The following is a 20,453-nucleotide window of genomic DNA, read 5'->3' as shown; positions in this document are numbered from 1 at the left end:
TTCTAGTTGCATTTTTATGTGCTTTTGAACTGCTAGGTTGGCAGAAGCAGGGACAAGTAACATGAGCTCATGCCGTTACGTGGTGCTAGGGATTTGAACTGCTGAACTGCTGACCTTCTTATCGACAAGCTCAGTGTCTTAGCCACTGAGCCACCGCATCTCTCTCCTTTTAATTAGGAGTGTCTAATTATTATACTAATATTATTGATACTATTGCTTAGAACTTCAAGAGATTGCTTGCTAAGAGTCATTATGATTGCATTGCACTCATGTTGGGAGCACCGGGTTGAAAGGATTAGTTGGTGACATCACCGTTGCCTGGGGGACATCCATTTGGAGGAGGGTCCTTTCCCGAGCCATGTTGATGCAATGGTTAGAGTGCAGTAGTGCAGGCTACTTCTGCTGCCTACAATTTGGCAGTTTGAGTCTCACCAATTACCTCCTATAGACCCGTTAGATCGCACAGGGTCGGCCTCCTCCAGGTTCCGTCTACCAGCCAATGCCATCTGGCTACCACCTGGGGGAGGGCCTTCTCTGTAGCAGCTCCGGCCCTTTGGAATGAACTCCCCGTGGAGATTCAGACCCTCACCTCTCTCCAGGCCTTCCGGAAAGCCGTCAAAACCTGGCTGTGCCGGCAGGCCTGGGGTTGATGAGTTCCCCTCCCCTCTCGACTTGTATGGCTGTATGACTCTTGTGTATTTTAATTACGTGTATTGTGTTTGTATCCCCTTTTCCCCTTTTGAGTTGTTCGCCACCCTGAGTCCCTCCCGGAGAAGGGCGGCATACAAATAAACTAAATCTTAATCTTAATCACCAGGCACAAAGTTGACTCGACCTTCCATCCTTCTGAGGTGGGTAAAATGAGGAGCCAGATTGTTGGGGGCAATCTATAAACTGCTTAGATGGGGCTGTAAAGTACTGTAAAGTGGTATATAAGTCTAAGTGCTATTGCTATTGCTATTACACCACACAGCCACTATAGTAGACAGGTTATGTCTCTGCTTTGATCATAGATCAACCAACTGGTGCTTTTGAGCAGCAACACCATTGGAAAAGATCTATCCAACGGGGCAAAATTAATTTAAGATAATGCTTAGCAAGTACGACTTGAAAGAAAGGATACCTACAGAATAAAAATGGGGCCATGCACAATCATCCCAGGATAATGACCTTTAGTCACATTGCAACCGTCGTAAACACGAACCAGTTGCCAAGCATCTGACTTTTGATCATGTGACCATGGGGATGCTGCAACCGTCGCAAGTGTGAAATACGGTCCTCAGTCACTTTTTTCCAATGCCAGTTCTTCCAAAGAACTGTTGGAAGTCGAGAACTACCTCTACATTTCTTGCATTGTCCTTGGCTACATCAAAGCCTTCCGAAGTAACTAAAGCAGCTTTTCATCTCCCAGAAGTGATCTGGCTAAGCATTAAAAAAGAAAAACACAGTATTGAAAGCAGGCTGGTGCTATCAATTGCTGTTTTTCCACAGACGGAAAGCGATCTCTCTCGGAGTGTCACCCATCAAATCATATAATTGTCAGAGAGGCTGCCAGCTATGGATCAAGACTGTCAATGCACATCATTTTCAGAAAGAAGATATTTCATTCTCTTCCCTTTATTATTGGCAAACCTTGAAAAGGATTTGGAATCAGAAGTGGCTGCTCATTATCAGAACAAGAGGGAGCCCGGAATTATGTTTGCAGTGCAGCGTAATGATGTTTAAAATGAGACAGTAAATAAGAACTGGAATGTACATAAACTTCCTAGTGAGGGATTGGAGTTACTGAAGTCTCACTGTTTTTTATGGGTTCTAACAGTCACTTCAGAGAAGTCTTTTAACCCGTTTGCTCTAGTGGTTAAGGTACTAGGCTAAAAGAAAAGGGGAAGCCATGAGTTCTAGTTCTGCCTTAGTCATGAAAGCCAGCTTGGGTGACTTTAGGCCCATCACCAGGAGATGGTGATGTCAGGGCTGCTTCACTTAATAACTAAGAAAGAAACCACTCAACTCCATTTTGGAGAATTAAGAGTACTTTTACTGATTATAAGTAAATAGAAGCTAAGCAAAGCGGGATCTGAGCAAAAGCGCGCGAAAGCATTAGATATCAATACATGACCCATTCCCCTCCCCTTGGTAACCCCATTCCATAGTCCAATCGTATATCTCCACAGCTGTCATGTGGGAGACATCTTCAAAAATCATCATCAGGTTGGTATGCCGGACAGTTGGCCTTGGCAGGAAACTCCTCTCCTTGCCACATGTGCAGTAGATGGTGAGAACAACTCCCAATTAACAGTCCTCCTGTACAGAATATTTCCCACACCCAAATACTATGCCCCCCCCTCCCTGTTTCAATGGCAGCTGAAAAGCAAACAGCAAAACAGAGGCTGACAGGTGAGTTCTAGTCCTGTCTTAGCCATGAAAGCCAGCTTGGGTGGCTTTGCGCCAATCACCAGGAGACAGTGAGTTCTAGTCCTTTTCTTAGCCATGAAAGTCAGCTTGGGTGAAGATGGTAAGTTCTAGTTCTGCCATAGTATTGGAAGCTGCTGGGTAACTGTGGGCCAAGTCACTCTCTTTCAGCCCAATTCACATCACACGACAGTTGTGGGAAAATTAGGAGGAAGAAGGTGTGTTGGATAAGTTTGCTGCCTTGAATTATTTGTAAAATGATGTTTGTGTGTGTGTCGTTAAAACAGTGAAAACTGTCCCACAGATATCTAAATTGGGGGAGGGGAAGAATCTTCGGGATAATACGGTTTGTGCCATTTCAAACCTGACACCCTAGTTTTGAGAATGCCCATGGAAGGAAGGAAATAAAAAGAGCACGGACAAAAACTTTAGCAAGCAGAAAAAATGGATTTTCTGCTGTGATGACAATTACCCATTTTTCTTATCATTGTTTTTTATGATGGCTTTATGAGGGCTATTTTGTTTCCATTTCAACTTGCTTCAGAGATTGCATTTCTTGAACGATGGACCCATTCCTTTTAAAACTTGCAGTTACTTTTCTTTTTGCAGAGTTTAAGAGGGGGAAAATGATGAACATTTAAAAATGCCATTCTACCCTGTAGGAGGAATTGATACAGTTCATTCTTACCCAAAAGGATGAATTTCTCAAGTTGATGATGTCTGGATAAGTTAGACCACCACGTTCTCAGTCATGTTAGGGATGACTAGTTTGGCTGAACATTGTGTAGCAATGTCTCTGAAGGGCACCAGGTTGAAGAAGGACTTATTTCTACATATAAGAAAGACCAAGTCAAAAGTGTAATTTCCAGTTCATATAAGAGCAGTCATAATAAGACAAAACAAAGGACATACTTTAAATTATCTATCTATCTATCTATCTATCTATCTATCTATCTATCTATCTATCTATCTATCTATCTATCTATCTATCATCTATCTATCTAGGTTTGTGTGTGTGTGTGTCTCTCTCTCTGTGTGTGTGTTCCAGCATAACTCTGTAACACCTCAGTCAATTCCAATCAAACTTATTACACAGATGTCTTACTCTGAAAACAAATATTTTTTGGGGTAAGACACCCCTAATACCCCTCAGGGTGTGTGTTCTGTTAAGATACAGCCTGTTGTGCCTTAAAGTGGCTTCTACGATACTGCTGTAAAATGGTTTCTACTGTACAGCACAGTGAGTTGCCATGCTAATGGCTTCATAGTACTCCACAAGGGGGCTCCTTGTGGTAAGGTGGAAAATCCAACATTAGAAATCCTGTCTAAATCTGTCTCATGCCGGCCACATGACCATGGAGACGTCTTTGGACAGCGCTGGCTCTTTGGCTTTGAAACGGAGATAAGCACCACCCCCTAGAGTTGGGAATGACTAGCACATATGTGCAAGGAAAACCTTTAACTTTAGATAAGCAGAGGGGGAAAATTACACAAAGTATGACAGGACAAGCTACTTGTATATAAACTAAGAGGAAACCCCACTCCCTTCTGGGATTGATGATGTCATCTAGCAGGATAATAAAATGTCTGCAAGACAACAACCAAGCTCAGACAACCCCAAGACCCCATGGTTCAACCTTGTGTTACAAATATTCTCTTCTATTGGCATAAAAGGCTATGCTTTCTTTCTTTAGGTGACCGTCCTTATGTCGTACTCACGGCACGTGTTCATCCTGGTGAGAGCAATTCCAGCTGGGTTATGAAGGGGACTCTGGAGTTCCTGCTCAGCAATGATCCACTTGCTGATCTCCTGCGGCAATGCTTCATCTTCAAGATTATTCCCATGCTGAATCCAGATGGAGTCATCAATGGCCAGTGAGTTATTTTAATTTAAATATTAGCTGATAACCCTGCATTGCCTAGGTATTTATTTATCCTAATCCTGTATTAGACAGGAAGAGGAATGAATTATATTTATAGTGTCATATCAATCCCCTTTACCAGAGGGAGCCCCCTTGTTTTTTTTAAGAACCATTCCCCCTTACCAGAGGGAGCCCCCTTGTGGATTACTGTGAAGCCATTACCATGGCAACTCCACTGTGCTGTCCAGTAAAATCCATTTTAAGGCATAACAGGCTGTATCTTAACAGAACCCGAATCCAAAATGCACACGATCACTGTCAAAAGTACTGTTATTTGACACTATAGATATAATTCATTCCTTTTCATTTCAGCAGCCCAGGCATTCCAGAGTTATGCTGGAACACACATGCACAGATACACCCCTCCGCCCCCGGAGGCGTGTTAGGGGTGTCTTACCTCTACAGTAATTTTTTTTCCAGAGAGTAAGTCATCTGTGTACCAAGTTTGGTTGAAATTGCTCGAGGCGTTCCAAAGTCATGCTGGAACACACACACACACACACACACACACACACACACACACACACACTTTAATCTATATAGATTTATTGTAGTTTTCTATCATGGTAATGACTTAGGGAGCCTGGTGGCTCATGGGGTTAAGACACTGGATTGGAGGTTAGCAGTCCCACATTTGAGATCTGAGTGCTGCTGTGGGCTGCAGGGTGAGCTCCTGTCCTTCGCTCCAGCTTCTGCCAGGGACATGAAAGGACACCCCCTGCCCCCCTAATGGATGTCCCACAGACAATGGTGATGTCACCAATGAATCCTTTCAACCCGGTGCTCCCTACATGAGTGCAATGAAATCATAACGACTCTTAGCAAAATATGGTTTGGTGCACTATTGGAGTATGGTTAATGTTGCTACTTTAAACTGTGAATTCCAATGTCAACACTCCTCCACTGAGCATTAGAGTGGGATCTATCAAAAGGTAGATAGCAACACCTCAAGGATCTCATGGGGTTTTTAATTTTGAGATGATACTATCTATCTGGCTAAGAAACCAGGATATTATCTATTCGGTTTCAGATGAATGGCGATGTCTTTGAAAGAGATAGTCCACACTTCACGCATGGAAATAAATATTTTCTTTAAAAAAAGTGTATTGTAGAGAAGAGAAGGAGAAACCAATTCATGACATCACAAATGAGAAGGGATAAGGATGCAATATAACATCGGGAGAGAGTGGGGGGAACGCTCAGAGAAAGAGCTGCCTGCTGTTAGTGGGAACGATGTACAGAGATGTGCAGGCTGACTGGGCATCACAAATCACTTCTTCTAATAGGAAGCTTGAGAGGTGATTGCCAAGAGGATTGAGTTATAATGAGGCTATTAAGATGCCTCCCCCCCAACTACAGTCCACTGAGAATTGTGCATGTAAGGCTTTAATGCTGACACCAGTAGGAAATAGGAAATGGAAATCTGTGAATGGTTGTATAACAACCTGTTAGGGAACCCAAGAAAGGGTTTTATTCCGGATGGTTGCTTTCCCTTCGATTTGCTCTGGTATAGGAATAACACTTAGGTCTTGGTGCTACCCATGCTCACCTCTAAGGAAACAAGAGTGGGTGACTTGGCATGCTTTTGCCACACCTCCTAATGAGTGGATATCTACTTTTCTATCTCTGGAAAACAACAATATTTGCCTATTTGCATCACATCAATTGAAAACCAGAATCCGTGAACACCAGCTGGCAGTCAATCTACACAATCCCTAATCTCTACCCTCTACTCTGCAGTGTCACACTGACACCGATCAGCACCAATTTGATTGGAGCAAAACTGGAATCAACAGCCATGCTACCACCTGTCACATATATGAGTTTATCAAATCCTGGCATTCCATGAGCAATTTCATCAATTGATATGTTGATCTACAACTAGCCTATGAACCCCTCAAAATTCAAAATTCAAAACAATTGCACAGCTAACCAGCCCCAACACCATCCCTTAACCAACCCACACAATTGCAGCAATAGCAATAGCACTTATATACCACTTCATTGTGCTTTTACAGCCCTCTCTAAGAGGTTTACAGAGTCAGCCTATTGCCCCCCCCCCCCCAAAAAAAAAATCTGGGTCCTCATTTTATCCACCTCGGAAGGATGGGAGGCTGAGTCAACCTTGAGTCAAATCTCTGGTGAGATTTGAACTGCCGAACTGCAGCTAGCAGTCAGCAGAAGTAGCCTGCAGTACTGCACTCTAACCACTGTGCCACCTTGGCTCATATCCTCCCAGCATAATCTCCCCAACCAGTACTTCATCTCCCAATGACCCTTACTTGATATGACCTACCCATCACAAGACCCATCACAAGACCCATCACAAGACCCATTACAAGACCCATCACAAGACCCATCACAAGACCCATCACAAGACCCATCACAAGACTCTCACTTGACGTGATCCTCACCTAATGTGACCTCCCCATCACAGACCTACTGACCACACAAAGCCCTTACAAGCAGAAGAACACTGACACTGACATCCCCTAAAGTCCACTGAAGATGTTACCTAGCCTGGTAAACATTCAGAAACCACCCCACAAGCTCAGCGAACCTTCACCCTCATTATCTGCCTATCCCAAGATCTTGGGAAGGACTCGATTTGTGGATGAAAATGCCAAATTTGGATTAAACAACTGGTTGACTGTGTGACCCACCATAATAATTTGATGCAATTCAATGGCATTCAAAAATATGTCTCTTTTACAGTGCCTTAGAATAGAATAGAATAGAATAGAATAGAATAGGATAGGATAGGATAGGATAGGATAGGATAGAATAACAGAGTTGGAAGGGACCGTGGAGGTCTTCTAGTCCAACCCCCTGCCTAGGCAGGAAACTCTATACTACTTCAGACAAATGGTTATCCAACATCTTCTTAAAAACATCCAGTGGAGCATTTATAACTTCTGGAGGCAAGTTGTTCCACTGATGAATTGTTCTAACTGTGAGGAAATTTCTCCTTAGTTCAAAGTTGCTTCTCTCCTCTCCTTGATTAGTTTCCACCCATTGCTTCTTGTTCTACCCTCATGTGCTTTGGAGAATATCTTGACTCCCTTTTCTTTGTGGCAGCTCCTGAGATATTGGAACACTGCTATCATCTCACCTCTAGTCCTTCTTTTCATTAAACTAGATACACCCAGTTATAATGGTTATGTATGGTTGGAATCCAAGATTAGGCACCACTTATCCATTTGAGGGTTCTCCAAGTTTGCATTTATAAAGACTATTCACTGATTAATCCATTTTATGGTAAATTAATTGCCTACCTTTTAACCAATTAATCAGTTATTTGGCAAATGAACATAAACGTTACACAAATCAGACAGAGTGGCAGTGTGCTCGGATTTAATGTATTTAATGAAGACAGTGCTTTGTATTGACTGATTAACCTGGGAAAATATCATCGTTAGTGATTTGGTAAATTATCTTAAAATTCATTGCCTGAGTCAGGAAAGGTTGATTCTTTACATAATGACCATAGGATTAAAGATGGCTATTATAAGGGAAGAAATCTTGAATAATAGCTAGTTGAGATAACAGTGTGTTTTGTTTTTAAATTAGCTATGTTCCTTAAATAGGCTACTTTATTAAGGCTGCAGTTTTATTTGAGAAAGCTTCTTTAAAGTCATTGGAATGTACATGCGAGTAAATACGCATAAAAAAGCATCATCTTTCTGAATTTCACAGGCTAAAAAAACCTTGTGCAACACCCACATTCTTTTATCTAGGATCAATGTCAAAAACTTCTCCCTTGATGTGCTGTCAAACATTTACTCTGGAATGTCCTACACTGAATATAAAGCAAGATAATGATTGAGTTTTCCCTTCCTTTTTATTAAAATGTAAGTTTAAAAAAAAAGAGATTACCCTCTAATTGGTTATCTGCAATTAAAAGTATTTTTTTTTTAAATAAAACTTTACATTGTGTAAAATGACATGCTGTGCATTGCAGAGTGCCTTTCCTGAGCAATCTTAAAACACAATTAAAAAGAAAAATCCTGAATTCAGGGAGATTTAGAAACTTCTGAAGACTCACAAGTTGGCAGGATCTACCCAATTCTGGCTGAATGCAAAATGCTAAATTTAGTATGGTGGATGGAAGACCAATAGAAGAGAATATGTCTAGCTCAGAGTTGAACTGTGGGATCCTTGGGGGTCCCTGAGCTTGGTTGCTTTCTTGTGGATGTTTCTTTATCTGACTTGGTAACCTCATCAATGATAGGAAATATGGAATTTGTGCTCTGTTTATATACAGTAGCTTGCCCTGCCAGTGTTGATTGAGATGTGGTTTTCCTCCGACATTATCTTTATTTGGTTATTGCTTTCTTCTTGATTGTTGATCTGGTATTAATCTCTGCTTATCTGGGTATCGAATGCTGAAGAAGATGTGTTTGGGTCTTTTTTGTTTCATTCTTAGCTTTTTTTAAAAATGTTGTTTTGAATGGCATGCAGGGAAGGCCACCATAAAAATCTCAGGACTTTAGGTAGAATGGAAATGGAAAATCACACATGACACAAAGAGGTCTGCAAAGTCTCCAGGAATTGGATTCATCTAAAAGAGGATCTTTGTTGCTTTAATCAAGATGTAAATTTCCCAGATGCATTTATTCTGTGCCATGGTGGTAAAGTAGGATGTAAAATGAGATTTGGACATTAAGTGTGAAACCTACTGGGTCAGGCTGGACAGCCTCTCAGGGCCCCTTTACTTCTATATTAAAAGCCACATAGACAGAGTTGGAGCTTGCAAAAGAACAGGAAGCAAGTGCCTAACCACAAGATGTTCTAGCCGATGTCCCTATGTCAAAACCTATGTCAAAAGTCCAAGGTTCAATTAAAGTTCGTTAATGACACGTACTCCATAACAAAAGGAGAAGTAAGACCCCATCTCCTTATAAGGCTTTCTCCTCAAGGTAAACACTAAGAAATGAGTTAAGTGTTTCTGTGTTACGCTGCTTTTGAGAATGTATAAGAATGCGTCCTTCGATAATGAAGGTTGTTCAGAACTTTCAATGCTAGTCTGAATCTGGCTGCCAAATAAACTTTTCTTGTATCCTGAGAAGGCTAAAGCCTGTCATTTTCTGCAACAGTGGCTTAGCTTAGAGAAACCTTTTGGAAGATTGAAATGCTGTGGTAGGTTTCTCTCCCCCCCCCCCCGCCAGTCCTCTGGGCAACTTCCAAAGCTCACCCCTTGAAAATGAGTCCCCATACCAGCACTTGAAGGGATGTGGTGGCTCAGTGGCTAAGACACTGAGCTTGTTGATCAGAAAGGTTGGCAGTTCGGCGGTTCAAATCCCTAGCACCGCATAATGGAGTGAGTTCCCGTTACTTGTCCCAGCATCTGCCAACCTAGCAGTTTGAAAGCATGTAAAAATGCAAGTAGAAAATAGAAACCACTTTGGTGGGAAGGTATCAGCGCTCCATGCGCCTTCGCCGTTTAGTCATGCTGGCTACATGACCACATGACCACTGTCTTCAGACAGTGATCTTCGGACAAGTTCTTCGGCTTTGTAGAAGAGATGAGCACCACCCCCTGGAGTAGGAAACGACTAGTAAATATGTACAAGGGGAACCTTTCCATTTATCAGCATTAACCATTAAAGTTAATCCTTTTAATTTATTTAATCTCCCTAACCCCCAAATAATTACATCTCTAGCAATTTAGATTTCAGTCCATAGATGACAATGACAACAGTAATATGGTGATCAACCGCTGATTTTTAGTTTTGAATACTGATTGGGGATGATAATTAATTATTAATTTTAAAAGTATGATTCCAGCTGAAAAAGATTAATGCTACCTCTTTGGTGGAAAATGTCCACCCATGCATAATGTTTCATTTAGAATACAGTAATCGGTAATGTAGGTTATTATCATTTCCCTCCTAAGATGAATATTAGAAACGGTGTTTGCGGCTCTGGAGAGGTTGGTATGTTAAATGTTATTTATTCTTGACAATGTGGTGCTGGCTACCAGCTTGGTTGGTTTCAGAAAAATTGTTGGATCAATTGATGTTAATCATGGGGACTGGTAACTCTTGTCCTCCGTGGCAGCATCATTGCCTCTGAAGACCACCTACTGGGAGTCAAGTGGACTTCTTTGTGCATTTGTTGGCCACCGGCTGCTCTACTAAATGGGAAATTTCTTTATGGTCTTTTTCCCCCCTCTTGCTGTTTTGAAACAAGTGAAGTTTTGAAGGGAGGATTTGGGATCAGTTTGGATTTTCCAAGCTCTTATGGAGAAGATGTGCTGAACAGATGCTGCTGAGGCCCCGGCTTATTTTCGTGTGTGTGTGTGTGTATACATACATACATACATACATACATACATACATACATACATACCAGAGGTGGGTACCTACCAGTTCGCAACAGTTCGATAGAACCGGTTCGTCAAATCTACCGAACCGGTTAGAAGAGGTTCCACCAGTAGACCCGGAAAGCAGGCCACACCTACAGAAGAAGTTCCTAAAATTTTTGAAACCCACCACTGACGCACACACAGACAGACAGACAGACAGACAGACTCACACAGAGAGAGAAAGAGAAAGAAAGGAAGAAAGAAAGAAAGAAAAAAAGAAAGAAAAAGTGAGAGAGAGATGAAAGAAAAAAGGAAAAAGGGACAGAGACAAAAGGAAGGAGAGAGAGAGAGAGAGAGAGAGAGAGAGAGAGAGAGGGAGGGAGAGAGAGAGAGAGAGAGAGAGAGGGAACACATGGCCGGCAAGCCACTCCCACCAGGTCATATGGCCGGCAAGTCACTCCCACAAAGGAGGCCACACCCATAGAGTAGGTTCGAAATTTTTTTGAAACCCACCACTGATACACACACACACACACACACAAACACACACACACACACCCCTTTTAAAATATACATGTTATACCTCTTAATCACAACTGTTTTCCTCTTAATCTTATAGTATAGTCTCTTTTAAAATACATAATATTGTACAACATAATTTTTATTCAATGGTTTCCATGGTTATAACATAACCTTATACATTTATCACTCTATACATTTTGATTTACAGTTGTGTACAATCCAATAATGATGTTACTTGCAATATGTATTCTTCTATATAACTTTGTACCTGTATTTGTTTCTAGTTTGTTATTCTTCTTTCATTATTAATTTTCTAACCTCTGGATCTTTTATCTAGCCAACTATACCATAAGTCCCACATTGAGTAATATTCTGTTTCTCCTTTATCTTTAAGTTCCATCATTAACCTTCCATTTCGGCACATTCTAATATTTTCTTTATTACCATTTCATCTGTCAGTATACTTCAGTTTTTCCAATTTTGTGCATGTTCTTCTTGATTTGCTGGTTATCATGTTAGTGTTGGAGCTTCTTAATAGCAAAGAGAGGAAATGGGGAAAAGAGATTTTTAGCAGTGCTTTCTTCAATTTCACAACTAAATCCTCTTTGAAGGAACTGGGGACTGATGGGAGCTTTGAAACTTTCATATTTCTCCAAAGCATCGATCATACCTTTCTCCTCCATGACACCTTTCATTCTGGGCCGCTGCCTTAATGACAAGAAGGAAATGCATCTCTGGCTTCAGTAGAATTAAATAATGGTTAATACCCTGAGTTGGTTATTAAATCAGTCTTTTTCATGCTCAAGTACTTTACAAAGACCCCTGAAAATTGAAGCAAAATTGCCTTCAGGCTGGCTTGGCTCTTCGTGTCTTTCATGGAAACATCCAAGCAGTTTCCTTGACATGATACAGAAGTAATTTCTTGGTGCTTCCAGGATATTCTTTCCCTTCCCTTCCACTTCCCAGTCTATCCTACAGTCTTGTATGTACCAGATGGTTTCTCAATCAAGTATGAACCATATTTGTCTCTTTTTGAAAGAATTTCAGTGGGTTTTTTTCTTTCTTAACTTTTCAGTATCATCGCACATAATTACAATAGTCAGTAACAGAAGTATGGAAAAGGGTGGGTAATATTGGCTTTGTTGTTGTTGTTGTTAGTTGCAAAGTTGTGTCCAACCGATCGCGACCCCATAGACAGCCTTCCTGTCCTCTACCATCCTCTGGAGTCCATTTAAGCTCACCCTGACTGCTTCGGTAACTCCATCCAGCCACCTCATTCTTTGTCGTCCCATTCTTCTTTTGCCCTCAATCATGAGGCTCTTCTCCAGTGAGTCCTTCCTTCTCATTAGGTGGCCAAAGTATTTGAGTTTCCTCTTCAGGATCTGGCCTTCTAAAGAGCAGTCAGGGTTGATCTCCTCTAGGACTGACCGGTTTGATCACCTTGCAGTCCAAGAGACTCATGGGAGTCTTCTCCAGCACCAGAGTTCAAAGGCCTCCATTCTTTGGCACTCAGCTTTCCTTATGGTCATATATTGCAACTGGGAAAACCATAGCCTTGACTATACACACTTTTGTTGGCAGGGTGATGCCTCTGCTTTTTAGTATGCTGATTTAATATTGGCTTAACTCACCTTTATTGCTATTTGTTTGGAACTTTTAGAAAGAAGTTGAGGGATGAAGAACGTTTTCTGTAAGCTTTGTTTCTTTATCTCATGGGGGATTTGCCACAAAATGTTATAAGTGGGATTTGCTACAAAACATTGCAGCATGTGATGGTCCAGTTCATAATCTTTTCAGATAGCTTGTAATCTAAACCTCCTTTAATGATAAATGTCTTCAGTTCTTGAGGGGTTGTCACCCATTAAGAGAAGGGACCCAACTTATTCTCCAAAGCACCAGGGGTCAGGACAAGAAGTAATGGGTGGAAGCTTATTCAAAAGAGATCCAACTTGGTAGTAAGGAGACATTTCCTGACAGTGAGAACAATAAATCAGTGGAACGACTAGTCTTAAGGAGTTGCGGTTGCTCTATCACAACATTTTCAAACTAGATTGTACAACCATTTGACCAAGACACAATACAATGCAATACAATAGCAGTATTGGAAGGGATCTTGGAGGTCTCCTAGTCCAACCCCCTGCCTAGGCAGGGAACCCTATACCATTTCAGACAAATGGATATCCAACATCTTCTTAAAGACTTCCAGTGTTGGGGCATTCACAACTTCTGGAGGCAAGTTGTTCCACTGATTAATTGTTCTAAATGTCAGGAAATTTCTCCTCAGTTCTAAGTTGCTTCTCTCCTTGATTAGTTTCCACCCATTGCTTCTTGTTCTATCCCCAGGTGCCTTGGAGAATAGTTTGACTCCCTCTTCTTTATGGCAATCCCTGAGATATTGGAAGACTGCTATCATGTCTCCCCTAGTCCTTCTTTCTCTTAAACTAAACATACCCAGTTCCTGCAACCGTTCTTCATATGTTTTAGTCTCCAGTCCCCTAATCATCTTTGTTGCTCTTCTCTGCACTCTTTCTAGAGTCTCCACATCTTCTCTACATTATGGTGACCAAAACTGAATGCCATGATATACATGATATAGGATCCCCTGCCTAATGATCTCTGAGGTCCTTTCCAACCGTACAATTTTATGTTCCATTGTTCTATTTTTTCCATATTTTCTGTTCTCTATAATTTGATCATAATTCTTTGTCCACTAAGCTCACTCATCAATGTCCTTTTGAGACATTACCATATTTTTCAGAGTATAAGACACACCTTCCCCCCCCAAAAAAAATTAGATGCATCTTATAGACTGAATATGGGTGTTTTTGGCCTCCCGAACCCTCTGCTCATTGTGCTTTCACCATCCCTGGCCCCCAGAAGCCCTCTGCAGTGCTCCGCATGGCCCACTTTCACCAAAAATGGGCCCGTTTCACCAAAAACGGGCCGTGTAGAGTGCTTCTGGGTCTGGTGAGGGCAAAAACGCAACACACGGAGGCCAGAAACTATTTTTTTTAATTGTTTTTCTCTTGTAAATTTAGTTGTGTCTTATAGTTCAGTGTGACTCATAATCCGAAAAATACGGTAAATGCTGTTCTTCATAAATTTGCAAATCTTTAAATTTTCATCCATTTGCTGATAATGACGTCACCTTTTCACTCCCATTTTTCTATCAATGGTGCTGGGACTATTGAATTCTTCCTCTTTGGTGGCTCATTGGGGTGGGGCACATTTGTAGATTTTATTGAATACTTTCCCTTTGAATGCCTTTGCTTTATCCCTCTTGGTTACATCTTTGATGTTATTATGCTCATGCCGATGCCATTAAGAGATGGCACTCCAATATTTGATAGTCAAAGAGACTTGTCTGTGTAATGGCATTCCTGGAGCTGAGGGGGGAAGGTGGAAACAATATAAATAAATAGCTTAACACTTGTTTTGGAAGCCGTGCCAACGAATTGCCATAAACACTCTTCCCTGTTGTATGTAAATATTTATGAAAAACCCTAAACCATTCCAGCTTACTTCTGTTCCCTTGGCATTAGATTATTTCAGGTCACACCTCTCTTCAACTAACTGCCTTGAAGATGCTCATATAAATTAATGTTGTCTCCTTTCTTTTGAAAGCTCATAAAAACGCCAGCTAGGACAATTTTGAACAAGGTGATTATTTGAAGTATCTCCTTTCGGATCTGACTTATTAACGAGCAGGATGATTTTGCATCTCATACATTCGGGCCCCTATAAATCTTTCCTCCTTCCATTCAGTTATGCTATTGACAGCACTTCTGCTTACGTAAGAGCCGAGGTGGCGCAGTGGTTAAATGCAGCACTGCAGGCTACTGCTAGATCAGCAGTTCAGCGGTTCAAATCTCACCGGCTCAGGGTTGACTCAGCCTTCCATCCTTCCGAGGTGGGTAAAATGAGGACCCGGATTGTTGGGGGCAATATGCTGACTCTCTGTAAACCGCTTAGAGAGGGCTGAAAGCCCTATGAAGTGGTATATAAGTCTACTGCTATTGCTATTGCTATTACTTGCCCCAACATCTTTCTTGATTTAAGAGGGATTTCCCCCCACCCACCCATTGCCTTACGCCAAAGTGCACTTGAGCTTTCCTGGTTAGTAGGACAAAGAAATGGGGTTTTAAGAATGGGGGGTTTGACCACCATACAGGGGTGGCATGGAGACTCAGTGGCTAAGATGCTGAGCTTGTTGACTGGAAAGCCAGCAGACAAGGTTTGAGATCCAAGTACCACATGATGGGGTGAATTCCCATCTCCCCCCCCCCCCCGTTCCTGCCAACCTAGCAGTTCAAAAGCATTCAAATGTGAGTAGATAAACAGGTACCACTTTGGTAAGATAGTAACAATGCTTTGTGACATCCTGCTGGCCACATGACCATGGAAATGTCTTCCGACAGTGCTGGCTCAATGGGGATGAAATGGGGATGAAATGAGGATGAAATGGGGATGAAATTGGGATGAAATTGGGATGAAATGGGGATGAAATGGGGATGAGGTCCATCCCCTATAGTTGGCAACAATTAGTGGAGTAAAATCCACAGGGACTCCTTTATCCTTTTACCTTTGGCACCATACAGGCAAGTTGATACCACATCAGTGGTGGGTTGCAGGCGGTAAGCCCTGATACAGGCACACCCCCTGTTCCAGTACGGTGCTCCAGAGGGCCCACCCAAACTCCTTACCGGTCTTTTAAGTCTTTGGTATTTCCTTGCATGCGCACAGTGCGTACAGTGCCTGTGTGATGCTCCGCTGAGCAGCTGGAGCATCACAGAGGCTCGCAGAAGCTGTAAGATGCATGTGCACATGCATGCGTCCATGTGGACAATGCCGGGCCCGTTCCAACAGTACCAGTTGGAACGGGATCCAGAACCTACCACTGTACCACATTTAATAAATACTGGTGAGTTGAGTAGATCTAATCCTTTCTTGATGACCTTGCTTAAAGCCACGGGAATTGTTTGGGTGCCTCTCTTGGCCAACTCATAAGACCCCTTGCTGTCGGAGTCTGGCGGCAGCTCCAACGGCACCTGCCGGGCCACAATACATTTCTATAGCATGCAACTCAAATGAGTAGACAAATGTCTTGGATAGGTAACAGAAGTAAAGGTAGTCACATCAAATTTCCCACACACCCAATCACCACCTTACTCTCACTCCCCTCCAGCTTAATGTATCTAGTGGAAAATGAACTTTTGCAAGCTGTCTGCACAATTAAGGCATGCACCTGAAAGCACAGCAGTGTTACTCTGTGCATGAAACTACTTTGAACACGAATGGAGACTTGTGGTAAATAAGTTACTGGTGGATTAACTGAGCAAGGCAAGATCATGATCTTGATCTCTACTTAGCAAACCAAATCCACCCAGGTCAAAGTAGTTTTCTTGTTCTTCTGAGGTTTGAGCATGTGGAGGTAAGTAGAATGTGAAATGGCTTCTAGTGATTTGGTTCCAAGGGCTGCCTGCTAACATTCTGCATTGCACTGGAAATAAATAAATGCATATTTCTTAAGAACTGAAGGAATGGTGCAATATAATTGCACCACAATTGCAAATAACTGCGGGAGGTGGGAGTGGGAGGCACCGTGCTACGGTGGTTCTCCTCCTACCTCTCGGACAGGTCGCAGTCGGTGTTAGTGGGGGGGCAGAGATCGTCCCCTAGGCCCCTAAATTATGGGGTGCCTCAGGGCTCGGTCTTATCCCCCCTACTATTCAACATCTACATGAAACCGCTGGGAGAGATCATCCGCAGGCACGGGATTAGATACCATCAATATGCGGACGATACTCAATTGTATCTGTCCGCCCCGTGCCAACTCAATGAAGCGGTGGACGTGATGTGCCGGGGCCTTGAGGCCGTCATGGACTGGATGAGGGTTAACAAGCTTGTGCTCAACCCAGAAAAGACCGAGTGGCTGTTGTGTTTCCCTCCCAAAGATTTGGCTACTGTTCCACCACTCAGGCTGGGGGGTCAAATTTTATACCCCTCAGAGAGGGTTCGCAACTTGGGAGTCCTCCTGGATTCACAGCTGTCATTTGACCACCACTTAACGGCTGTGACCAGGGGGGCGTTCGCCCAGGTTCGCCTGGTGCGCCAGTTGCGACCCTACCTGAATCGGGAGGCTCTCACAACAGTCACTCGGGCCCTTGTGACCTCTAGGCTGGAATACTGCAATGTGCTCTACATGGGGCTGCCCTTGAAGAGCATCCGGCGACTTCAGCTAGTGCAGAATGCAGCCGCGCGAGTGATTGCGGGTGCACCCCGATTCACCCGCATTACACCTATCCTCCGCGAGCTGCGCTGGCTACCTGTTGATCTCCGGATGCGCTTCAAGGTGCTATTAATCACCCATAAAGCCCTACATGGCAGTGGATCTGGATACTTGAGAGACCGCCTTCTGCCAATTACATCCCTGCGACCGATAAGATCCCATAGATTAGGCCTCCTCCGCATTCCATCGGCCAGCCAGTGTCGGCTGGCAACTACAAGGAGGAGGGCCTTTTCAGCAGTAGCCCCGACCCTTTGGAACGAGCTCCCCGTGGAGATTCGCACCCTCTCCACCGTCCAGGCCTTCCGCATAGCCTTGAAGAACTGGCTCGCCCGTCAGGCCTGGGGATAGGATAGTTGCCCCTCCCGAATGATGAATGTATGTTGTTTGCTATTTTATTACATGTTGTCCTACTGTCTGTATTCCCCCCCTTCCCAGTTTTTGTGTGAGCCGCCCTGAGTCCCCTCAGGGAAAAGGGCGGCCTACAAATTCTAATAAAATTCTAAAAAAAAAAAAAAAAAAAAAAAAAATAATAAGGACCTTTTCACAGGGCAATCTATAATAATGGGATTCCGGGCTGCACCTGCAAATTAGCAGCTTCTGTTCTGGAAGCTAATTTCTGAATGGTTGCTCAGCTTATTGTGATATGCACTTTGTTGAAACAGCATCCCCCTAGTGCAGATGGCGTTTCATTGAGGGACATTAATGTGTACGATACGTTATACTTTTCAGGGTATCATGAACCTGGGCTCTTCAAAGCTCAGAAGGTGAACAATTTGAGGTATAGAAGTTAGGAATCAAACAGATTTTGCCATAAAGACCCTGGGATGAATTTATTTATTTATTTTATTTAGTTTGTCAAACATGTATGATTTAACAGGTATAAGTATAAACATGGACAGGAGCACATGAAATGATTACAAATAAATGGGGACAGTAGGACCGAGATGGTAGGCATGCTGGTGCGCTTATGCACGCCCTCTTTATGAACCTCTTAGGAATGGGGTGAGGTCCATGGTAGACAGTTTAAGATTGAAGCTATGAGGGTTTGTTGAAGTAATAATGGAGGAAATAAGCTATGGGGATTTGAGGAAATAACAATGGAGTCAGGTAGAGCAGGCATTGATCACACTATTGCTGAAGTATTTTCTGCAATTGAGTTTGGAGTGGTTTATCTTGAGTTTGTATCTATTGTTTGCCCATGTATTATTGTGGTTGAAGCTGAAGTAGTCATTGACAGGTAGGACATTGTAGCAAACAATTTTGTATACTATGCATTGTAGGCATTGTAGTTCAAGGTTGTCTAAGCCCAAAATTTCAAGCTTGGTGGCATAAGGTATTCTACTGCGAGCAGGGGAGTGGAATACTCTTCTCATGAAATACCTCTGGATTCACTCAATTGTATTAATGTCTGATATACAGTGTGGATTCCAGGCAGACAAGCTGTATTCAAGGATTGGTCTGGCAAAACCTAGTTAACAGTACAGTGTTACCAGAGATGAAGCTTCGCAAAATTAGGTCAACAACTCTTAATGCCTTTTTGGCAATGCTGTGATGAGGAGCTCTGGGGCTTAGATCATTTAAGATGAATACTCCTAGGTCCTTGACAGAGTGAGAGTCATCTACGGGGTCATTTCCATCCAACTTCTGGTGTTCTGATTTTTGATGGATTTGTATCTAGGTAATACTAAATTTGTATCTAAGTAATACAGATGGAGGATGGAGATGGAGGAATAGTGACACAAGATACAATTTTGAAGATAATTAAAAAAAAAGTCAGGTGAAGAGACTGCACAGGATTGAAGAAAGTGCAGAGAAAATCAAAGTAGGAAAGTTAAATTACGCTTGACAGTAAATGGCCGTTCATACTTTTCTACCATGTTTGATGGTGATGCTTTCCTGTGAATTTCTCCAGGGAAATTCACCCCGGCCCAAAATTGGAATAACTGCTGCATCTTTTCTGACTAACCAGTGTTATTAAAAGGCATATTCTTTGGTCATGGCTTTCGTCTTGCAATATCCAGGGGGTAGCAAAAACCTTGTAGCAGTTTATTTAAGGCAGAGATTTCCCTTGAAGTCCCACTGATGAAAAAGCCTTGTGGGATATAAAGGAAACATGAGAATCCAAGGAAGCTGCAGATTACTGGGGAATAAACTGTACCATCACGAAGGCTGTCATTCTCCCCCCAGGTTGCTAAATGAAATGCAAGAACATAACAACCCTGTTGTTCACCATTTCTGCTCTGTTCTCTTCTCCTCGGAAAGAACTTCTGTAGTAAAATGTCTTTCTCCAAACTGAAGGACATGTGGCAGAAAGACAAATGACAAGAAAAGTGCTGTGCTGCAGACCAAATGCAGGAGTACAAGAGATTGAATTAAGGCACAAGAGTAGATCCTAGTCTGCCAGCCAGTTCTTCCTGCTTCTTCTTACAGGAGTTGTTGCAAGGGAAATGCCATAGAAATAGCAATAGTATTTAGGCATGTATATGTATATGTATATGTATATGTATATGTATATGTATATGTATATGTATATGTATATGTATATGTATATGTATATGTATATGTATATGTATATGTATATGTATATGTATATGTATATGTATATGTATGTGTGTGTGTGTGTGTGTGTGTGTGCATGCGTGCGTGCGCGCACGTACCTACCTACCTACCTACCTACCTACTTACATACATACCTACCTACCTACCTACCGAGTGGCTGTTGTGTTTCCCTCCCAACAATTTGGCCAACGTTCCATCAATCAGGCTGGGGGGGTCAAAATTTATACCCCTCAGAAAGGGTCCGCAACTTGGGAGTCCTCCTGGACCCACAGCTGACTTTTGACCATCATTTGTCAGCTGTGACCAGGGGGGCATTTGCCCAGGTTCGCCTGGTACGCCAGTTGCGGCCCTACCTGAACCGGGAGGCTCTCACAACAGTCACTCGAGCCCTTGTGATCTCTAGGCTGGAATACTGCAATGTGCTCTACATGGGGCTGCCCTTGAA

At 42.6% G+C, this 20,453-nt stretch overlaps 1 protein-coding gene across 1 annotated transcript in view; it reads left to right on the top strand.

Annotated features, from left to right (window-relative positions):
- The window catches only part of AGBL1 (ATP/GTP binding protein like 1), a 391,004-nt gene that overhangs the window by 115,233 nt on the left and 255,318 nt on the right, over window positions 1–20,453 (top strand). The window contains exon 18 of the mRNA XM_032233152.1: window positions 4,104–4,284. Coding sequence (XP_032089043.1) covers window positions 4,104–4,284 — 181 coding nt within the window. The remainder of the gene's footprint in view (window positions 1–4,103; window positions 4,285–20,453) is intronic.

The sequence above is a fragment of the Thamnophis elegans genome, chromosome 16, assembly GCF_009769535.1.
Source record: "Thamnophis elegans isolate rThaEle1 chromosome 16, rThaEle1.pri, whole genome shotgun sequence".
Lineage (NCBI taxonomy): Eukaryota > Metazoa > Chordata > Lepidosauria > Squamata > Colubridae > Thamnophis > Thamnophis elegans.
The sequence above is the reverse complement of the archived record's forward strand: the minus strand, read 5'-3'. Positions and strand labels throughout refer to the sequence as shown.